The sequence below is a fragment of the Enhydra lutris genome, unplaced genomic scaffold, assembly GCF_002288905.1.
Source record: "Enhydra lutris kenyoni isolate GAN:26980312 unplaced genomic scaffold, ASM228890v2 scaffoldscaffold8, whole genome shotgun sequence".
In the NCBI taxonomy this organism is placed as follows: Eukaryota; Metazoa; Chordata; class Mammalia; order Carnivora; family Mustelidae; genus Enhydra; species Enhydra lutris.
The window spans coordinates 7,604,831-7,624,652 of NW_019154092.1; the positions used below are offsets into that span (position 1 = coordinate 7,604,831).

The 19,822-nt window shown below is 46.8% G+C and overlaps 1 protein-coding gene across 1 annotated transcript in view; it reads right to left on the minus strand.

The window, feature by feature from the left end:
* Positions 1-16,844, minus strand: part of LOC111142468 (RAB31, member RAS oncogene family) — a 130,551-nt gene extending 113,707 nt beyond the window's left edge. Inside the window, exon 1 of the mRNA XM_022495642.1 lies at positions 16,693-16,844. Coding sequence (XP_022351350.1) covers positions 16,693-16,731 — 39 coding nt within the window. The 5' untranslated portion in view covers positions 16,732-16,844. The remainder of the gene's footprint in view (positions 1-16,692) is intronic.
* Positions 16,845-19,822: the final 2,978 nt, after the last annotated feature.

The following is a 19,822-nucleotide window of genomic DNA, read 5'->3' on the forward strand; positions in this document are numbered from 1 at the left end:
GAGCCAGGCCCACCCCAGCTAAGACTCAGCTCCCAACAGCACTCTTTCCATTTAGCTACCCTAAATTTTTCACTCATTGAAGTATCTTCCAGTAACCACCAAATGAATTCAACATACACAGTGTTCCAGATTACTCTTCTCAGTGAGATGTACATTGTCATAAACAATCAAAACTCACCATACACTTAGCACCCAACAAAATCTTGCATGTTAGTAGTGGCTAATAGTGTTAAAAAGAGCGGCATAAATATCTGTTGAATGAGCAAATCAATTAACTCGTTTCAGCTTGTAGCCCTGGATGTTCAGGTTCGTAACAGCCTTATGCTGTTCAGCTACCATAAACCAATTCCTTTATACTATTTCTAAATTTTCCTGAATATGATTGATTCAGAAATGGATTTTTTTAATAGAACAATATGGAATATAGAAATAGACCCACGTACACATGGGGGTTTTGTTTATAACACAAATAGCATATCAGATCTGTAAAAAAGATGAATTAATCAGTAAACTGAGACATTTGAAAAAAGAAAAAAATAAAAAATAAATAAAAAACAAATCCCAACCTGGCTTTTGGTACCAAAATAAATTCCACTTAATCAAAAAAAGTTTAATTTAAAAAAACACACTATAAAAGTAGTAGAGCAAAATAAAAATATAGGTAAAGATTTTTATAATATTAGAGTGTGGAAGGATTTTCAAAGCAAGACATAAAACACCAAAACCATTAAAGAAAAGACAGTCATATTTGGCTAAGTAGAGGTTTTTAAATATTTGGAATGATTTTTTTTAAATACTGTAAACAAAGTAATATAGAAACCAACAAACTGAGGAAAAATAAGTGTAATATAAATGACAAAGGTTTGGTTTCTGAATATGCAAAGAATTCTCACAAATCAATAAGAAAAAAAACGACCCAATTAAAAATGGGTAAATGATGCAACTTGGAAAGTAACAGTAAAATAGTCAATAAATTTGTGAAAAGTTATTCATTATTTAAAAAGTGCAAACAAGAACAGATTATCACTTTTAACCTATAATATCAGCAGAGATAAAAAATCTCAGTGATATTCATTATTAGTAAATGTGTGGAAAATCATACTCTAAACACTTAAAAGGAAGTAAGTTAGTACAATCTTTTGGAAATTAATTTTACAATATCTTTTTAAAGATATAAACTTCATTTATCTCTGACCCAAAACTCTATTTCTGGGATTTATCCTACAGATATATTTTACACACATACATTAAAATTTGGATACAAAGACTTTATAGCAAACTATTTATAAAAACCAAAATTGGAACTATCCAAATATCTGTCATTAGGGCACCAATTAAGTAAATCATGGTATATTGTTGTGAGAGAATTCTATGTCACTCTTAAAATAAAGGAGGTAAATCATATAGCAACATGAAAAGATAGTCAAGGTTTACTTCTAGGTGAAAGATACAGGGAAAGAACACTTGCATATGTACAGACCATATCTAGAAAACTACATCAGAAACATAAGACATTACCAGATGAAGGTGGTCTTTGCACTTTTCATTTTGGAATGTTTTTGTACCATTTGTATTCTTTACAAGTATGTATTAACTCCAATCGTTAAAAAGAACTTTAGAAAAGGGCGCCCAGGTGGCTCAGCTAGTTAAGCATCTGATTCTTGATTTTGGCTCAGGTCATGATCTCAGGATTGTGAGATCAAACCCCACGTTGGACTCCACACTGAGTGTAGAGCCTGCTTAAGATTCTCTCTCTCCCTCTCCCTTTACCCCTCCCACACCACCCGTGCACGTGCCTTCTCTCTACACCCACCCCCAAAAAAAGAAGAAGAAGAAGAACTTTGAGGAAGAAGGGTCTTAGCAATAGTTTTCTTCATAGAAAGGTTTTCTTCATTAAAAATAGGCACAGTATTTTTAATACTTGATGGAATTGCTTTCAAACACCCTTGAACACTTTAAAAAAGCTTATTTATCTACAACTAATAATGCTTCCTATTTAATTAATTGATGAAAATAGGCCTCCATTGCTTTCCAATCTTCCTCATATCCCACCAAACACGGAAAATACTATACTATTTGTCTAGCACAGGACACAGTGGACACAGTGGACACGGGTGGCTGCAGCCTGCTCGTCCCCACCAGCCAAGGCTAGCGCCTGAGTCCCTGCCCCCTGTGGCATGAAGGCAGCCCTCGCCCACCACCTGGGAGGCTCCTGTTCTAGGCGCTTCTATTAAACACCACCACTTTAGTATATACTTTAAAATAATGAGATCCTTCAGTAAGTATAATTTTAAAACAAGCGAAATCGGGTGCTTGGGTGGCTCAGTCAGTTAAGCACCTGCCTTCAGCTAAGGTCATGATCCTCTGGTTCTGGGATCAAGCCCCGTCCCCGCTCAGAAGGGAGTCTGCTTCTCCCTCTCCCTCTGCCCCTTACCTCCACTTGCTCTCTCTCTGAAATAAATTTTAAAAAATCTTTTTTTAATTTAAAAATAAAAAAAATAAAAACAAGCAAAAATATAGTTGACCCTTGAACAACAGGTTTGAACCACAGGGGTCCATTCACACACAGATTTTCTTCAATGAATACACAATAGTACTGTAAATGTATTTTCTTTATAATTTTCTTAATAACATTTTTCCTCTGAAGTTAGAGAAAACTTCATTATTATAATAATGCATTATATAATATATACAAAATAGGTGTTAAATAACTTTATGTTATTGGTAAGGCTTCTGTCAACAGTAGGCTATAGTAGTAGTTATATAGTAGTAGTTAAGTTTCCAGAGGTGTCAACAGTTATACATGAATTTTCAACTGTGCAGGTGGTCAATTCCCTAATCCCCGCATTGTTCAAGGGTCCACTATAATAGCATGGTGTTAGAAGTCAGAAGAATAGCTTAGTTTTCTTTCTTTTTTGCTTTTCTTTTCTTCTTTCTTTCTTTTTGAAGGCTAGTGCCAGGAAGGAGGAACATGGGTGGGCTTCTGACGGACTGGTCACTTTCTGGACCTGCACGTTTGTGGTTATACAGGTCTCCTCATTTTAGTGAAAATCCATTTTGCACCACATTTAACATCTGTGCAGTTTTTTTTATACGAATGTTATACTTCAACATAAAAGTTTCAAGAGTATGTTATAAATTTGGTTGAGTTAGTAAAAATAATGAAGTTCAACAATACGGAGTAAATCAAAAACTATTATTAGCACATACGTCTTGCAGATCCCATAGCAGAGAAGATTAAAGAAAACTTCTAAATTGGAATCCTCTCGTAGAACCATCTATTCAAACTCCCCTAAGCCTTTTGAGGTTATCGGGATGTAAAATGGTTCATGGCGGGAGAGTAAGAGAATTTTCTGACTATGATTTCCCAGGCAGGATTCCCTGGTAGAAGTTACGTGAGTTAGTTAAGTGGCGAAGACAGGAGAGGTCTTCCCGTGTCCCTGCCCAGAGGTTTATCCAGGCTGGCACGGTTGTGGTGACAGTCATACCAGCAGACATGTCACAGGCCCCACCCATCTTGCAGGCTGGCGGTCCTGATGGATTGCTCACAACTTGCAAACTGACATTCCCGACATAGCGCTTAACAGGCATCCGGGGGGAGAGTAACGAACTAAAAGGACCAAAGTAAAACACTGCTTCCTGCACACATGAACCAGGAAATGGGGAAAGGCGAGAAAGCCAGGGCTCCCGGCCGCTCCCCCCACACACAGGCTCTGGACCTGGAGCAAAACAGTCAACACCCCAAGCTCAGTGTCTCGCACCTGCGAATCGGGGACAGGAAGTGCACCCTGTAGGTGCACCACGCACTACATCCATACAGAGTGCTGCTGCTTTGCTGTCGTTGTCATCGTGCATTAGAGCCCGTGGGGACATGTTAGGACCTCCCCACTCTCATCAGGATCCTGATGCTGTACTTTGCCTCTTCATATGTAATACATTCCCAGAACTGAGAATCAGCCGTCTTATGTCCTGAAACACCTGCCAGCGACCCTAACATGCTGGGAATTTGCCTCCTTTTCTTCCATGGACATACTTCAAACCTGGTTCAGTGGTTATTATTTTTTAAACATGGGACCTTCTATTTTATTTTTTTAAGATTTTATTTATTTATTTGTCAGAGAGAGAGCACAAGCAGGCAGAGTGGCAAGCGGAGGCAGAGAGAGAAGCAGGCTCCCCACTTAGCAAGGAGCCCCATGTGGGACTTGATCCCAGGACCCTGGAATCATGACCTGAGCCGAAGGCAGTGGCTTAACCGACTGAGCCACCCAGGCGTCCCAACCTTTTATTTTTTAATAATCCCATTCTATCGAACCATTACTGCATGCCGGCTGTGCACAAGTGATCTGGAACCAATAACGATCAAGTTTTGCGGCACAGCAAAGTAGTTCAGTGCATTGTGTCCTGGAGCCAAACAAAGCTAGTTCCAGTCCACGAAGCCTCCCTTCTTAGTAGTCAATTTGTGCCTGTCCCTAATTCCTAAGCTTCAATCTGCTCATGAGCAAGGTGGAGACAATAACAGAACCCCCGTAATGCCATAAGGTATATAAAGCACTTACTCAGTTGAGGGAGATTAAATATGGCCACCGATTCTTGGCATTCCTCCCATTAAGAGGTGGAGCGTAAATCTCCTCCCTTTGCTTCTGGGCTGGCCTCAGTGACTTCCTCCATCAATCACACCTGACAGATATGCCATTCTGGGCTCTTCCTCCCAAAGCTCATGGAACACTCACTCTGGAAACAACCAGCCCCCAGATGACAAGTCTCCCTCCCCTGAGACTCCACGCTACGAAGAAACCCATGCTAACTGCAGGGAGAGGCCACATGGAGAGAGACACCTGCTTAGCCCTGGCTGGCCCGGCCACCCCAGCAGAAGCACCAGACCTGTGAGTGGCACAGCCCGCAGAGGGTTCCCACCCCAGCCAGCACCGGCCTGCGATCGGCAAGGAAACCCAGGCAAGAGCTACCCTCAAGAGCCCAGTCAAACCACAGAACTGGGAGAATAAAAAACAATGCCTTGTTCTTTGAAGCTACTCGGGGTGGATGGCTTGTTACACAGCAGTGGTAACTGACACACTCAGAAGGGGCCTGGCGCACAAGTCAGACTCAGCACATGTCCGCTGTTAGGATTACAGAGATACTCACACACTAGCCTGAGTTCAAGCTCATCTATGCAGCGACACCCTTCTTAATCAAAGGCATTCGGAAGCGCCCTATTGATCGGGGAAGAACGGGGTACGTTTTAGTTTCAGTTCCAGGACTGTGCACCGATCTTTCCCAACCAACTATCGAGGACCCAGCTGGGTTAGGGGTAGGGGCAATTAGAAACCATTGTAGTGCTTCTGAGGAAGAAGCCAAGGATGTCTGAAGACACAGGCAGAGTGTCCGTAACTATGTTGCTGGAAAACAAGAACAAGGATGTGCGCATCTAGTTAGCAGTGACACAACAGTGGTGATTCACAAGTCAGAAGCGTGGGGCTGACAGAAGTGAAATGTGCAGTAACCCAATTCACATTAACAGCAGCAATGCACTCAAATCAGTAAATCATACAGCTAAACTTTTAACAACAATATTTTTTAAATATTTCCATTTTTATTGTGCAACAGTACAGATTAGGTTATGTTACTAAGATTAACCTACAAGGAGGTCTACAAATAATACAACTCATCTGTTTAAATAGGGATCTTTCGGGGTTTCTGGGTGGTTTAGTCATTAAGCAATTGCCTTTGGCCGGTGCTGGGATCGAGTCCCGCATTGGGCTCTTTGCTCAGCGGGAAGCCTGCTTCTCCCTCTCCCACTCGCACTACTTGTGTTCCTTCTCTTGCTGTCCCTCTCTCTGTGTCAAATAAATAAATAAAATCTTTAAAAAATAAACTAATTAATAATTAATTAATTAAACAGGGATCTTTCTTTTTAAAATCTATAGACCAGAAAAAAAATCTATAAACCCTATTTATTACTAGTTCCTTTTAAACTGAATTATTCTGGAAGATCTATAAATCTGAGCTTGTGATTCTCAAGCTTATATGAATAATGCTTTTATGAGAAGAACATTCTTTTAAAAGCCTAATGCCTTCTTTGGCCACATACACAACAGAATCCAGGTATCCCTATGGGAGGGTCTCGGATTTCCAAGGCTGTCCATGAGCTGCATCACACCAGAAAAAGTAGCAAGACTGTACGGTTGAGGCCTCCTCCTCTGGGAATAGAATCCTGGGCCAGCACTTGGCATTGTTAAGAACGTACCTCCACATTGCAGCGGACCCTGATTTCTAGAATACAGCCTCCTTTCCCATGGTCCTGCCAACATCAGACGCTTCATGAGGGACAAGAGCACCATTAACCCAAGGACAACCTTAATGGTTAGAGCAGTGTTTCTCAGGCTCTTTTAAGCCTCCGTAGGCTTTTTTTAAGGGGAAAAGCAATCCCATCCATGGATCCCAATGTAGACATTAATGGCAGTGTAAATAAATGCAAATGATTAAAGGACACACAAACTGCTTATGATATTCTGAAACTATAAACAAAAATGTATTAATTAAATGCAAAGTGAAGTACAAAACCAACAACATTCAGATGAATATCAGTCTGCTGTGATGTATCGTGTTGCTCTGCTAAACTGAAATAGCCCAGGGCTGGGGAGCACTCAGAGGTCAGCATGTTGTCACCGTGTGACTGTATGGTTCCCTCCCACTCCATACATGATCTGTCAGCAAAGTATTCACTTCTACCTTCAAACAGCCAAAGCGGGACCCCACTCACAGCCTAGGCTGCTACACTGTGGTGGAAATCACGGTGCCCTGGCCTTCCACCAGTTCCCCTGCCTGTGGTCTACCCTCCACAGCTGCTGGAGCCATCTGCCTAAAAGAAAGGTCAGACCATTGCTACTCTTCTGTCCCAAACCTCCAACAGTGCTCCCACCCCATTCCCTGCCCTTCCCTGCCTCCAGCTTTCTCTCCACCGCAGACATCCCCAGTACTCGGCATTTAAGAGCAGTGATCACTCTTGCTGCAATGTCGGCTCCACAAGGTCAGGACTGTGGGTCCGATTTGTCACCTGCTGTATGCCCATGCCCTGGCACAGTGCCTGGTAAAAATCCGGGACGTGCCACAGGATCGCTGGGTCTTCACGTGGCCCCCTGCGTTATTTCTGTCTGAACTCTGCCTGGGCTCTTGTCCCATGAGCCAGTTCTTACGGGCATTGAAGTTGACGCACTTTTGTCACACAGCGATCACCCTGAAGATCCAGGAGGTAATTTTCTTTCCTTTTTAAAGAACAGCCTCGAAAACAGGCACAAAAAGCTATGGACCCTGTGGGGCAGAATGCCAGACCCACAACTTTCCAAAACCCCATTTTGAGAAAGACTAGCTTTGAGAGCGCTGGGGAAGCCAGAGCAGTCACGAGGAGACCAAACAGTGACATGCAGGGATAAGAACATAGCATCCTGATGAGCCCTTCCAGCGGGCTTGTGTCCTGCTGAGGACAGACCTGGCCTCCCGTGGCCTGTAGGCATAACCTTCACGGTTTCAAGGACCCCTCAAGGTCTCACCCAAATTAGTTCCAGTTTTAGTGTCAAATTATCAGTCATTACCGGTAACAACCAAAGGGAATCTCTCCCTGTCAAACGTCTCCTTGGCCTTGCAGCAAATTTTTACAGGTTTTAAATGACCGACACAAGCAACCACGTGCTCATTAAATAAACCAAGGAAGAGAAAGAGTAAGTCATATTTAAGTGCAAATTAGGCCCCACCCCCACAGGGATCACCACTTGGATAAATGGGTCTTTTTAGGAATTTTTCCTGTCAGTGAATGCCCATGTAAGCAGCGCCTCTCCCACTCACTCCCTCCCCATTTCCCTCCTCTGCCCTGGGCCTACGTGGTTCAGCAGCAGACACCTGCACGGCCTCCCTGACCTCTCCCAAACTCCCTGGCCCTTCCTTGGGAACATGGGGCAATGAAGTATCACGTGACACCCCACAGGGTCACCAGGGGTTGATTCCCATGTGTGTCCCATCACAACAAGGACACGGCTGGACTATAAACCTAAGGACATTGTCCCCTTCTCTCTGGGAAACTGTTCTACGCACTACAGCCCAGCCCAGCAGCCACGTAGCGCATCTCCCAGTGAGTAGCTCCATTCCTCTCTAAAGGCACATGCAGCCCTCAGTTAAACCTTCATCCACTTTACACAGACCCTTGTTGTCCTGCGTTACTCTCCAAAGGGTAAGCCTGGCTGGGGGTTCTGGTCTGTACTGGCATCAGGACGGAAGGTTACCAGGCTCAGCTCAGCACGCACTCCCCCACTCAGCAGTGGGGAAGCCCATGAGGAACAGGCTAGAAACACCCCCTCTATGAGCTAAGCCCCGATGCCTCTTTCAAGGAGGACAGTCTGATGATTCATCGATGAGAGGTGGGGAGAATAAGAAAACAAATTAAACGGATGGAAGAAAGTGATCCTGCAGGGCAAGAAAGAACAGAGACGACAACAACAACAACAACAAAACAGTAGAGCAAGACCGTGAACTTGATGTTGACCAGAAAATTAAGAGCGGTCATCTAAACGTAAGACCAAAGACAGGGAGAGAAGAGGGGCTACAAAAAGGGGAACCAGGGCGTTGAGGAAGGCAGGTAGGCTGATTTCTTAATACCTGCAGGATTTTCAGTTAACAAGAGGAAACAAGACTGTGGCAAGTTTGTACAATCCTATGTCATTATAAAGAAACAAGGCTGAAGGCATCGTCCTGGATCCCTCAGTCTTTGTGGTCTCAAATGGAAATCAGCATCTCAGTCATTGCCCCCTCCCCATAATTAGATTCAAAATTTAATTAAGATGAGCATATGTTACTTTACAACAAAAAAAAATAGCTTCAGAAGATCATTATGAAAAAATTTAGAAAGGAGCGCCTTGGTGGCTCAGTGGGTTAAGCCTCTGCCTTCAGCTCAGGTCATGATCTCAGGGTCCTGGGATCAAGCCCCACACAGGGCTCTCTGCTCAGCAGGGAACCTGCTTCCTCCTCTCTGTCTCTGCCTGCCTCTCTGCATACTTGTCATCTCTATCTGTCAAATAAATAAATAAAATCTTAAAAAAAAAATTAGAAAGTATTTTAGCTCCTGAAATGAAAAATAATTTAATAAAGAAGGAATAATAATTCTAAGTTTTTTTTTTTTTTTTTTTTTTAAAAAAAAAAAAAAAAAAAAAAAAGACTTTCTTAATTAAGCTTACCATAAGTGTAAATGTCATGGCCAATAGTTTGACCAGAAAACAAACCAACCAACCAACAAAAAACCCATGGGAACACTTTGCTCTTTCCCTTTGCCAGCAGAGGGCAAGTGGGCAACTCTACATGACAGTCTCCAGGCACATGTACACTCACATTCCTCTCTCTCCCTCTCTTTCCCTCTTTCTCTCCCTTTCTTCCCCCCAGCCCTTCTCCCCTTTTCTTGTCTTCCTTTCTCTCCTCCCACTCCCTCTCCCTCTCTCTCTCCCCTTTCAGGAAAGTCGGACTATGCTTTCTACCAGCAGATCTCAGTCAGAAGATCTCCTGCACTCCAGGAGAGCAGAGAGGAAGTGATAGTGGATAAAGCAGGTATCTTCTTCTTCTAGAAAAACAAATACTGTCAACGAAAAAGGATCCAGCTCTCTGCTACTTTGTTCAAAGTAGAGAAAATAGGAGGGAAGTGATTTCCCCTGGGTTCTGCTTTGCTCTCCCACAGGTCCCCCAGGTGCCTCTGGGGGAACCGAAAGCAGCCTGGGGCTGCCTTTTGGGCTAAATCTTGAGCAAGCAGAAGCTGAGTTCATGACCTCCAGAGAAGGTAGAGCAGGTCTGAGGCCACAGGAGCAAGGAAATAGGTCTGAAAAAGATTCACTGCAACAGAAGATTCCACAGTGAGAAACCCATTCAGTGACCCTGATGTTAAATCCCTCCTTTTCTTTTCCTTATTTCTGCTGATAAAGTGAAGCAACAAGAAAGACAGCTATTTCCTCAGGAGCTACATGCCTCTCAGCAGTTCAGTGGTCAGGCCATGAGACCTAAGCTGCAAAACTAAAGTCAACCCCTGGGTAAAGCAGAGGGCTGGGCTGGTCTCCGAGGGAGACTGGGCACTCTCACCCACCAACCTACCTATGTGCTCCCCACCACCCAGAGCTCCTGTGTCCCTCCCCCAGCTCTGGGCCAGGTCTGTTTCTCCACAGAGAGCACTGACCACCTTCTAACCAGCCATAGAATCTGCTTTCCCACCTTCTGCTAAGATGGAGTAAGCTCCACAAGGGACATGAGCACCTAAAAAATAAGGCATCTCAACACCTTGAGAGGGTGTCTCCTCACCGAAATGCATAACCCAGAAGAAGCAAGGAGGTAACAATCAGACAAATGGAGATCTTGGGACTTTCTACAAGACAAAGGGTCTGGATTCGTAGCAGAAGAAAAAGAGGGGAGTGGTTTAAATGACAGACATGACAAGCAAATGTAGTTCAAGGTCTCTTACTGTGGATTTTTAAAACAACTATAAAGGACATGGGGGGACAGTTGGAAAATCTAAATATGAACCATGAACGATGAACGATATTCTTGATATTATATCTGTGTTCAATGCTGGGGATATGACAGGTGTGCATGCAGGAGAATGTCTTTTTTCTCCGAAAAGATACATACTTAAGTATTTGGGCTTTAAATGGTATAAAGTCCACAACTGACTTTCCGATGGTTCAAGAAAGAGAAATAGTATTATTTAATACATTAGAGAAAAAAGAGATAATGCAAGACTGGCAAAATGTCACCCCCACTGAATATAGGTGAGAGACCCACATTCGTTGCACTACTCTTTCTAACATTTTGTGAGTCTGAGACTTTTCAACATAAAACAAGGGAAAGGGGGAGTTAAAAATAAAAAGACCCAAAAAATAAATAAATAAATAAATAAATATAAATAAAAATAAAAAGACCCTATGCTAGGGAGATAGTGGGGTCAACAGGATGGTGGTCAGCCTGGGAGTGGAAGGGCTGTGCCCCCTGTCTACCACACCCTCCAACCACCTCAACACTCCAGAAAATACCGTGAGATCTGGAGCCCCACCTGCTCTCCCCAGTGCCTAGGGTGGTCCACACCCACCTCTCCATTCTTGTCAAAGCCCTGGGTGTCCTCTGGGGCTATTCAAACCCTTCCCTCTTGGAGAGGCTTTCCCAGATTGTTCATTCCCAAGCCCTTCTGTGCTCAATTTCACTTCCGCAGCTCCCACTAAACCACGTGACACCTCCAGCGCCCCTCACCTCCATCCCTGTGGCCGGGAATGCTAGTTCCTTTGCATGTGCCTGTCTTTCCTGCCCAACCAGGAACCTCTCCATCACCAGCAGCAACTAGAACCCCGCCTTCCCTGTTTTCTGTCTCCAGCAGAGATAGCCCAGCAGCAAAAATTTTCTGTCCCTCACCTGTCCTCACCTCTAATAAGATGGATGACAGTCAGTATTCGTCATCATCTTACTCTTCTGCCATGCATGGCTCTGTGGCAGGTGCTGTCACAGGAATCCAAGCGATGTCACTTAGTTCACCGCTGATCTGTCCCCATCCCCGGAATGGCAGATTACTTCAAAAGAGAAGGATCATCGAGGCTGTCCTGTCTACCTACAGCCACCCACAGCTCCTGGCATGAAAGGAGCACCAGATAAACGGTGACTGGTTGAATATTCGAATGCCTCTTCATGTTCAAGCACATATTAGAAATTATAAAAGCAAAAATAAATGAAGAGCACCTGGGTGGCTCAGTCCGTTGAGCGGCTGAGCTGCTGACTCTTGGTTTCGGCCCAGGTCATGATCTCAGGGTCGTGGGATGAAGCCCCTTTAGTCGCTCTGGCTCAGCATGAAGTCCGCTTGAGAGTCTCTCTCTCTCTCTCTCCCTCTGTCCCTCCCCCTTCGTGCTCCCGTGCACTCGCACACTCCCTCTTTAAAATAAATAAGCAAATCTTAAAAAAAAAAAAAAAGATAAACTAAAGTGTAATATTTTCATAGACATTCAAGCACTAAAAGTAGCCTCGCTTGTTGGACACAAGTCTGAAGACCTTTTCTAATTCATGAGCTCAAAATCTTTTCATGTCTTAGCATCTTAAAATGCAAAGTTTTGTATTTTCTAATGGCCATGGACTTGGAGCAGTCCTGAAGGACTCACACTCACGAGAACAGGGACACTGGGCCAGGGGAAGGCATGGGGGCCACATGCCTGACAAGGGTCGGGGAGGGACGATGAGAAGTTTGAAAATGATTTACGAGCGACTCTGACGCATACCCAGACACAAGCTGAGCTCTGGAAGCAGAGGGAGACATGCAGCCACACTGACCCTGAACAAAAGAGGAACAAACAGAGCCTGGTGGGTTCTACCTGCCTGGCCTGGGTGCTCCGTGTTACTGTGTGTTGTGTGCTCCTGGAAACACGTCCCACTGTGTCATTTATATTTATTTTCAAACCTGAACCACACTTCCCACAAAGGGCCCAGTTTAATAGAGGAATCAAGTTTGATAAGAAAGAAATTAGGTTGGGGCACCTGGGTGGCTCAGTCAGTGGAGCGTCTGCCTCCAGCTCAGGTCATGATCCCAGGGTCCTGGGTGCAGCAGGGACTCTGATTCTCCCTCTCCCTGTGCCCTCTGCTCATTCTCTCTCTCTCTCTCTCTCTCTCTCTCAAAGAAATAAATAAAATCTTTAAAAGGAAAAAAAAAAAGAAAGAAAGAAATGAGGTTTCTAGCCTGTCTGTACCCTCCCCCAGCAGCCCCCTCCCATGAAATGCTGGTTTCTGGGAACAACTGAAAACGACCATGTTAGACTCTCAGACTGGGAAAGCAATTCTGATGACTGCCTGGCCCAATCCTCCCCCATCCCACCCACTCCTTCCTTCCACAATGACCCGCACAGATTCATATAACCCTATGAATACTAGCGGGACGCTCCCTATCACCCAAAGCAGCCCATCTGAGGTTCCACGGCTCTGACTGATCTGCTTACTGTGAGCAGAAATCTGTCCCACCCTCGGGTCCTAGAGCCTCTGGGGATCACACAGCCCCCTCCTGCGAAGGCCATGCACACCTCTGAAGTCTCCACTGTCCAGATGTCACACCACATCCCAGGGGTCTGCTCCATGAAGAACCACCACACAGATTCTAAGAAAGGCCAGAAGGATAGGCGTCCCCAAGCTCCTTACCAGAAGCAGGACACCCCTGGTTGCCTTTTAACCTTGCCACTCAGCTGTTGAGGAAGTGGCAGAATCTCTAAACTGTCGTCAAGACAACCGAAGTCCAAATATAAATGTCTTTGGGATTCCATCCGGAAGCAGTTTTTAAGTGTACACACCCAGAGGAAATAATAAAATAAAAGAAAGCTCCTCTCCTGCCCCCCAGCCGCCCCTCCTCCTACTTCTCCTCTTCTCCCTTCTCTCCCTCTCTCTCTCTCCCCTTGCTTTTTGCCACGTGGTGATGTGTGTTAAAAATGCATACTGGGAAGCTTTCCACCTTTGGGGTTGGAACAGCTGCTGCCTCAATATTGTTTTTGTTAGTTTTTTTTTTTTAACATACTTTGCTGTTTTTAAGGGGGTTGTTTTTAAGCTACGTGTTTCATAATACTAGTTCAGATTACAAAGAGGGACGATTGGCACTTTATTGACAAGAACAAGACTCCTGGGTCCCAGGGGTTTAATAAGGACCCTATCCCAGTGTGTGACCCTGTCCTGCATGGCTGGCTTCCACGGGTGGCCTGCCTTCTCCCAGGAAAGGGCATTCACAGAGGCCTAGAAAAAAACATGAGAAAGTCCACCCATGAAAATAATGAGAGCCAAGAATTTATAATAAGTAGCCTAAATAAATCCAAAACTCTGAAGTCCTTGGTTTTTCTAAGAGCACAAAACATTCGGAGAATGTCCCACAGACTGCCGTGAATTCTACTTGGGAGCACTTCTGGCTCCCTCTGGTTTCCACCTGTTGCAAATGACCCTCCTGTTGGGAACCTCCAACCGCGCAGCAGAGATTGCAGACTACAGTGAAGAGGAATGAAACTCTGCACTGCCCTCGCCTACAACAACCTTGGGCCACAAACAGGAAGTGCATCCCTGCGGGTAACGATGGAGCAATCAGGGCAAACAGCTAGGCACAAAAACACCAGCCCCTCACAGTCCCCAGTGAGACAGCCAGACTTCAGCTAGGAGGACCGCATCCTCGATCACCTTCTCAAAGGCGCCCGAAAACAAGTGACAGGAACAGAAGGCATGGCTTGTAGGGTCTCAGTCATACTGAGACTTCAGGCACATGTGGTAGTGGCTGAAAAACAGGAAGCTGAGTGCTAGCCCCATGCAAGACTTCATCCAGAAAACTGGACCTCCCAACAGAGAGAACCAAAGGAGCTCAGGACTCCTGGTAAAATTTTGAGGGTCCATTCAGACATGGCCTTGATCCCTTCTTTTAGTCACTGACCCGTAAGGTTCTTTCTCAAATCGAGCAAACCCCACCTTTAACCCAAGGTGATTAAAGTGGCTTTGACCTCCCTCAAACGCTCCCTCAATCTCACTCAGACAAGCCCCCCTAATATGATGAGCCGCTAAGAATACAGCCTTATCACTCACAGCTTGCCCAGGACAGGCCCGGCCCAAGTACAGGACTTAAGAAATTCTACTCAGTGTGGGCAACAAGGTCATTGGCCCTCTGACCTAAACAAGACAAAAACCTGGAGCCACTCAAAAAAACCAAGGGCTGAGGATACGGTATTACATGGGTGAACCGGCAAGCCTCCATCTGCCCAGAAATACCTTCTTACTCTGGCAGAGTTCTTTCCTCGCAAGCCAATCCCCTACCAACAGAGCCACTGTAAAGACCCAGCAAACAAGGGTGAGGCACTGTCTCCAGGAAGCCACTAAAAGAGTGTGCTTTGCTCTGAGAGATCAAAGAAAAGAAGCAAAGGGACTTCCTCCAGCTATCTCATCTCCCAGCCTTACTAATTGTCACCCTGGAATCACAGGTTAGCAGGAAATGGCACCGCGTATCTTAGCAGATCATCTGGTATAATCCTCTGCCTTAAAAGGGAAGATGTTATGATGTCCATTTTCTAGAAGAGTCAACTGAAGTCCTTGCCCAGAATTGCACAGCGAGTGATCTGTTTCCTTGTAAAAGGATACAAAGACTCGTCCCTGAGCAGTGAAGATAATTCATGTGATGGGTAGGGCCTGTGCCACCTATGTAGGGGGCGAGGCTGCAAAACATTTCCTACTTTGTTTACTCCCGAGGCCAATCTCCGTGCACACAACGCACGTCAAAGTTGCTCTTGATTCCTTGGGACACGACATTCCTTCCAAGTCTCTGAAAGCCTTCCATGAGGCTGAAATGACCCCTCGCAAGTAAAACACAAGATGGCCGAAATGTATGTCAGGACTATGATGGAGAGGCTAACTGAGAGTGGAACCCACGCCGGCAACACTAAGAAAAGTCCACAGAGGAAGACCAGGACGGGAGCCTTTGCAGATCCCAGCTGTGGTTGAGCAAGCCAGGAGGGCGGGCACACCAGGGAGTTTGTGACCAGGCTAACAGCAAAGGGAGGGCCTTTGCCAGGTCTTCTGGAATTCTAACCGAACTGGACGATCTAGTGTAAATGACAGTTCTGGCAAAAGACAGGGACAGGAGGCAGTCAAGAACACTGTCCAGAGATTCCAGAAGGGCCTAGATGGAGCCCAGACACTTGGCTGGTCTGGCACAATTCCATCCTAACCTGGAATTATTTCCTCATTATAGGAGTCTCTCCATCTCTCCTGACCAGTTAGCATTTCTTGTAAATAACAATGGGTTTCCCCTTTTGCTACCCTTTTTGTAGGAAATAGTTTTCTTGGGAGACCGGATTTGCCAGAGGCAGTACCCTCCGGAGTCCTTGCCAAAGGCTGCAGGAAACTCGGCTTAAAACCAGCTCTTTCAAAAGAACAAATTCTGGAATTTGATGTGGGCACCCAAAAGGAAATGACCCGTAATATTATCTGAGCTCTCTGCGGCTGGTTTCCAGAGACTGTCCTGCATCCCCGGACAGGTCGGCCGAGGCGACGGGCTGGGGTATCTGTTTCTATCTGTTTCTTGGCTTCTTTCCCATTTCCTCAGACTCGGAAAGACCCACTTGGGGAAGGGAAACGGTGATCCGGGGAGACTTTCCCATCCTGCCTTCTTTCTCCGGAGCACGGAAGTTTCCGAGGCGCTAAGCAATCCAATACTTGCCCTTCACCTTCCAGCCAGGGCATCCCCTCGCGTTCGCTCGCCTTTGGCTGGGCTTTCTTTCCCACCCACTTCCCCGCCACCTCCCCAAAAAGTGAATAAACCAATTGCCCCCGAGAGGCAGAAAGGATCTGGAGCCTGGGCTGAGTAACCTAAAGTTTCCGCCGGAAGGAAATTATCAAAGGCGAAGGAGAAAGCCCTCGGAGGCCGGAGGGACCGCGGCGGCGGCGGCCAGGAGCCGCGGCCCCTCCGCCTATCCCCGCCGAGGGTCCCGCGGCCGGGCCCGAGCGCTGCGGGGCCAGCGCGGATCCCGGGAGACGCGGCAGCCGGTGAACGAGCGAGCAGCTCCCGCGCAGGCTCGCACCCGACCGCCGCCGGGCTGGGAAGAGGGGCGCACGGACGCGGGGGGTGCGCAGGGGACGGCGGAGGGACGCACGGCCGGGGGTGTCCCCGGCGGATGGCGGCGCAGGACTCACCCCGAGAAGACACACTTTGAGCTCCCGTATCGCCATCATGTGCTCGGGGCCGGACCGGGCAGGGGCTCAGCATCCTCCAGGGCCGGGGCCGCGCCGCGCCCGCGCCCAGCCAGCGGCCGCCAGTCTCCGCCTTTCGCTCGCGGCAGCCCGCGGGCGGGACCGCGGCTGCTGCTATTTCTGGGCCGCCGGCCCCGCCGCGGTCGGTCACGTGGCCGCCGGCCGGCTCCTCCCGGGGCTTCGGGTCTAACCTCGGCGGCCCCCAGCTCCCAGGAACGCCCCCCCAACGGCGTCAGCCACCCCGGGGCAGCCACCCCGGGGCAGCCACCCCCTCCCCCGGGACCTGCGGCGTTCCTGGCAGCGTGCCTCCTCCCTCAGACCCGCTCAGCGGCCAGACCCCGCTCTGCTGAGTTCCCTCCGGCATCTGCCTCGCCAGTCCCTCCCGGCCGCAGTGCCCCACGGGGTGTAAGGAGAACAGGATCTCCCCGTGGGTGGGGGGAGACCCCACGGGTGGTTGCGTCCCTGAGGATTCCATTCCTCATCTCCGAGTGGATGCTGTCAGCTGAGGTCCTTTATGGGGAGCACTCCGAAGTCCCCCAGCGGTCCCATCGTTATAGGACACTCTAGGATTGCCGCAGCAATGAAGCCAGAACGTAGATGTGAGGATGAGAAGGAACAGTTGACTTTGCAACCCACCTTCTCCTCCTGCAAGTTCCTAATGCGAGGGTTTCCACGAACTCCCATGTAGTTCTTCACCCTCAGCCCTGAGTTCATTCTTCCATGTGTACTTGAAAACGGTTCTCGAAGCAGAGGTCTATAACTCCCTCCAAAACAGTTGTGTCCCTGTCTGAAAAAGGAAATGCACATTGCCGAGAGGAAGCTGCCTTGCTCAGTACAGAAAATGCTATAATTTGCCTGGGCAGACACCCACCCTCAGAAATATAGCTAGAAATATGTAGCTCCCAGAATGGACCATCCTTCCTTAACCAGCAAATAAAAAGAGGTTCAGGCTGGAGACAGTCAAGGAAGTCTTGCGGGACTGTCCTTTCTTCTCCGTCCATAGCCCAGTAAACCTTGTCCACTGAAATGACTTCACTTCTTGCTACTACAGACATGTCACCTTTTTGGACACATCCACCTGAGTAATCCACGGGCATTTCAGATGGGAAATAACATGATTTTGTCTGTTTGTTTTTTAAGATTTTATTTATTTATTTGACAGAGACATAGCGAGAGAGCAAACACAAGCAGGAGGAGTGGGAAAGGGAGAAGCAGGCTTCCCCGCCAAGCAGGGAGCCCAATGCGGGGCTCTATCCCAGGACCCTGGGATCATGACCTGAGCCTAAGGCAGATGCTTAACAACTGAGCCACCCAGGCGCCCCATAAGATCCTTTTTCTTAAACTTTATCCCTCATCCCGAACTCTTAGGCCTCTCTCCTGACTTGCCAATTTTGGTCAATGACATTTCCATTCCCCCAGTGGACCACCCACTTTCGTCATCTGGCTTTATTTCTATTGAAGCCATGTTGAAGCAACCTAGCACCCTCGTGACACCGCCTCCCCCATCCAGTGGGAGCTTTGGAATCAAGACCTCCAGAGAGAAGAATCCTGGATCTCTAGAATCAAGACAGGCCCCCAAACTGACAGTTGGCATTTAAATTCCCCAGAGCAGCAGGGTCTTCGGTGGCCAGGTACAGGCTTCTGGAGGGTTACTCACACAAATCTGGACTACGTGGTTCAAAAAACAGCCATGGACAAGACACGAGTCTTGTTCAACATGGAGATTATTGTATCAGCATCTGTCCTTGGTTTAGTATCCAAAGCAAGGACAGTCTTTTATGTGAGCAGTGAGAAAAGAGGTCTGCCTAGAGTTACGCAACCCTGGTCACAATACCTCCCTGTCCTCAGATTTGCTGAGCAGAGAGCAAGGGCAACACAGTTGCAGAGACATACCGTGGTAGAGTGGCTCTGTGGCCAATGCCTGCAGCCACCTTCCCTAACACCTCTTCTGTCCCTGATAGTATGGCTTGAGTCTCCGTGTACAGTCACTTGCCTTTGGCCTTTCTTCTCATTTCCCGAAAGCCCATCAGACCAGAATGGAAGGCTTTCCATGTTTTCTACCCTCTGGAATGAGTGGGAACTTGTAAACTACTGTGGGTCACCGAGGGCAGGACCATTCCCAGACAAAAATGAGCTGACAGAATTTCTCTTTCATTCCCTTACCCTTTTTCATGATTCTTCTCCTCCATGCTCTTCTCCATTAGCCTAGGTGTTTGGGGGTACTTGTTTGTTTTCTGGGCCCTCCCCAAACAATCCCTTACGCAGGTCTCCTGTCCCCAGGCCCCCAGAATCACTCAGATCTGTTTATCCTTCTTCCCACCCCCAGCTCCAGTAAAAATCACAGCATTTAGGGCACCAGAGTGGCTCAGTTGTTTAAGCAATTCCCACTCTTGATTTGGGCTCAAGTCATGATCTGTTTTTGAGAAATCGAGCCCTGTGGGGTTCCATGCTAGGCATGGAGCATGCTGAAGATTCTCTCTCCCACTCCCTCTTCCCCTCCCCCCACCTCCACCTCCCCTCTCTGCCCCTGCTCTTAAAAAAACAAACAAACAAACAAACAAAACACCTCATTTGTGCCAAATTCTGGTCAGCTTTACAAAGTAGCAGTCCTAATCTGTCAAATGGACCCCCTTCATGGGTATATACCCCTTCCTCAGCCTCAGAAACTTAAAATTGGCCTCCTGAAAAACCTGGTCTGCGTGGCTGTCCCAAGGTGATGCATAATGCTCTCGCCCAGGAAGAAGGGGTGATGATGATACCATGACACATATTTTGGGAATGACAAGATCCTGGGTAGCTCTCAACTTTTAAAGATATAATGTTCTCTGTGAATGCTATTATTACACTCTTTGATTACTGTGCTAAGCGCCTGTCCTGACTCCTCTGGATTTTCTGTGTAGGAAGATGTTCTGATATAACTGAAGCAGGGATCAACATTCAGTGATACATAACTGAGAACTTACGAAATTAAATAAAATAGAACAAGCAAGTGTTCTTAAGAGACCTCTGTTAAAGTAAAAGTTCACTGTACTAACTCAGACTCCTGCCTTTCTGCTGCTTTAAAGACTTCAGT